This window comes from Asparagus officinalis, chromosome 7, assembly GCF_001876935.1.
Source record: "Asparagus officinalis chromosome 7, Aspof.V1, whole genome shotgun sequence".
Taxonomy (NCBI): domain Eukaryota; kingdom Viridiplantae; phylum Streptophyta; class Magnoliopsida; order Asparagales; family Asparagaceae; genus Asparagus; species Asparagus officinalis.
This window is the reverse complement of record NC_033800.1, coordinates 31,688,932-31,691,870: the sequence shown is the minus strand read 5'-3', so window position 1 is coordinate 31,691,870 and position 2,939 is coordinate 31,688,932. Positions and strand designations below refer to the sequence as shown.

Here is a 2,939-nt window from a genome sequence, read left to right as displayed (position 1 = left end):
CGTAAATTCTAAAAACTTTTAGGGAATTCTTTGTAAATTTTTAAGGGGAATTATTAAATTTCTGAAACTTGCACGGACTGTTTGTATAAAATTTTCCAGAGAGATTCACAATTTTCAAAACTTGAGTTGTTGGGGGTTGATATTTCTCTTTTTTAATTGCAAGTCATCCTCCCTATGGCAGGTTTAGAACCGTCTGCCACCATGCCGGCAGTTCTAATATGATTCCTGTTAGATATTACGATAATTATTTGTTACCAAAACTTATAAAACAAGAAAACGATGACAGAAAGAAGAAGAAAATGAAGGAGAAATATCGGTCACCCAAAGGCTTTAAACCTATTTCCAGAAGCTCTATACCTTTTAATTAAGCCGCCGGTGAAGTTCTCTGCTACTGGAATATGTCAAAATTTTGAAATATATACTAAGAAACTTTGTCATTTAAAATAATAATAATAGTAATAATTAATGATAAAGCTAAATACATCTCATTAATATATCAATATACTGTACATATCGACTCTCTTATCTTCTCCGATCAATATCTTAAGCATAAGACTACTTGACAAAATTGATATTGCAGACAAAGCAGAGCTCTAGCACCTATCAGCCCTTGCAATCTTTATTCTCTTTACAGTGATCAAAAACATCCTACAAAAAAAAAAACAAAAATCAAGTCAGAGAAATTAAATTAAAGGGTAAATTTCACAATGAATTTTCTTTTTAATTTTTTCCCTTTTTGGTCGGAGAAATTAAATTAAAGGGTAATTTTCACAATGAATTTTAAATGAGTCAGAAAAGTTCACTAACAAGGTATTTACACCTAGACCAATACTACAATGGGGTCTATTTACAATTGGGTAGTACTACAGGGGTCTATTTACAATTAACCCTAGTATCTTTGTCAAGAAAAGATTGGGTAGAAAATTAAGGAAACAAATATAAACCCCCTTTCCCCCACTACTTTTTAATTTTTTTTCCATTTTTTATTTTCAACCCATCCTTTCTTGACAAAGATACTAGGGTTAATTGTGAATAGACCCCTGTAGTATCACCCAGTTGCAAATTGACCTTCTTTTGTAGCATTGGGATTGGGGTTTAGGGAAGGGGCATTGCACAAAAGCCCTCTGAACTTGGTAAATCATATAATACCCCTAAACTTCCAAAGTTTACATTAAACCCCCGTTCCCCACTTCTTTTCATTTTTTTTTTATTTTCTACCCATCATTTCTTGACAAAGATACTAGGGTTAATAGTGAATAGGATTAACTGTGCATAGAGCCATATAGTATCATCCGGTTGCAAATAGACCCCCTTATAGTATTGGTCTAGGTGTGAATATTCTAACTCTTTTACATTAAAATCGAGGCTTTATCCTCACTGCTAGATCCTCACCACCTCAAACCTTTAATGGTTTTAAGACTAAAAAAAGAAATTTCACCAACTATTCGCAAAAATAGAGCTACAAGAGTTCTGTCCGCAATTGGATAATACTACAAGGGTCTGTTAGCAATTAACCCAGGGTAATGTAGAAGTTACATGGGGACAAAATTGTCCAGAAGTTGTCACCTGCGAAGAACTTGACAACTTTCTAGTTGACATATATAGCTAAGTTAGAAAAAGTCGGAGGATTTTCTGATCTTATTTACGAAGTTCAGGGGAACATGTACACATCTCCCAAAGTTCAGGCTGTTGTTATAGACATATATCCTAAATAAAAAGCATAGAATAAAATTTATGTTGAAATTTGTCACGAGACTTACTCCCAAGGAACATCTCCCACCATCATCCAGTCCCCCTCCTGATCTTCGTACGTCAACACGTGGGCTTTACTCGATGATACTTGGCCAACATTAGGACCTGCATATATCCATACTTGATTAAAAACATTAATGAGTTAAATATATAACAAACAGAAGAATAGATCCAGTTTACATTTGGATATTACAACAAAATGTTGTGTACGATTAACTATTACCTATGATGGTAGTTCGAAACATTCGTGTCAGTGTCCTTATCAAGCTTTGGTATCCATCGAGAGTGAAGAGATCGAGTTTTCTGCCGATAGGGATTCCCTCCATGTAGACCTTGACGAAGAAGCTTGATGGCTGCTCGGCGCTCGATTTCTCCGACAACGTGCTCCTAAGAAGCGGTTTGATTGGTGGCCAGTCAGACAATTGTTCCATAATTACGAACAAGATTTGACAGAGAAAAACATTTCACAAATGGGTTGCCAACGCAAATGCGAGTAGACGGAAGATATGAGAATGAAATAGAAAAATAAAACAGTAAATAGGATTGCTTTAATGTTACTGAAAAAAAAAAGTGTTTGTCGTTGCTAAAAGAATGCGAGGAAAACATAACCAGACGCAAACTCAACATGACAGAGATACGAAAACAAAAGAGGATAAAAAGGCTGAATAGAAACATGTTAGCATACAAACTGAAGCGTACAGTTATAAAATACGGATAGAATTGAACAAATAGACTATATGGTATAATTGAAAGGAAGCAAAATGAATATGATCGTTACAGTTTTGATAAAAGGCTGGGGCCATTCCAAGAGAAACGAAACTACTGGATTTGATCCAAACAAAGAGATTAACGTTTCGACAATATCATTAACGTACTGCAGGGGAGGTTTCTAATTAAGTAAAGTGCTGATTTTTATGGAAGAGGAGCGAATTTGATCAGGACAAGCTATCTATCGAGAAGAAGAAGGAAACAAATAGGAGAGGACATAAACGACGGGAAGCGAGGTGCAATGAACATACCTCTCATTGGAATAGTTATCATGAAGAGAGGAGGTTGATAGGCTGAGTCCCAGCCTAAGATCTGTGCTCAAGTCTCTCCTTGTCGATTGAGAGAGAGATGCAGAGTAGAGAGAAGGGTAACTGCTGCTATCTATAGAAGATGATGGAGAATTCCCTTGTTCTTCCATC

At 35.7% G+C, this 2,939-nt stretch overlaps 1 protein-coding gene across 1 annotated transcript; it reads right to left on the bottom strand.

The window, feature by feature from the left end:
• Window positions 469–2,938, bottom strand: LOC109846921 (auxin-responsive protein IAA4-like). Its single transcript, XM_020416158.1, has 4 exons — window positions 2,772–2,938; window positions 1,976–2,139; window positions 1,761–1,857; window positions 469–648 (listed from the first exon to the last, which is right to left on the bottom strand). Exons 1-4 carry the CDS (start codon window positions 2,936–2,938, stop codon window positions 594–596), a joined length of 483 nt encoding a protein of 160 aa, XP_020271747.1. The 3' UTR covers window positions 469–593.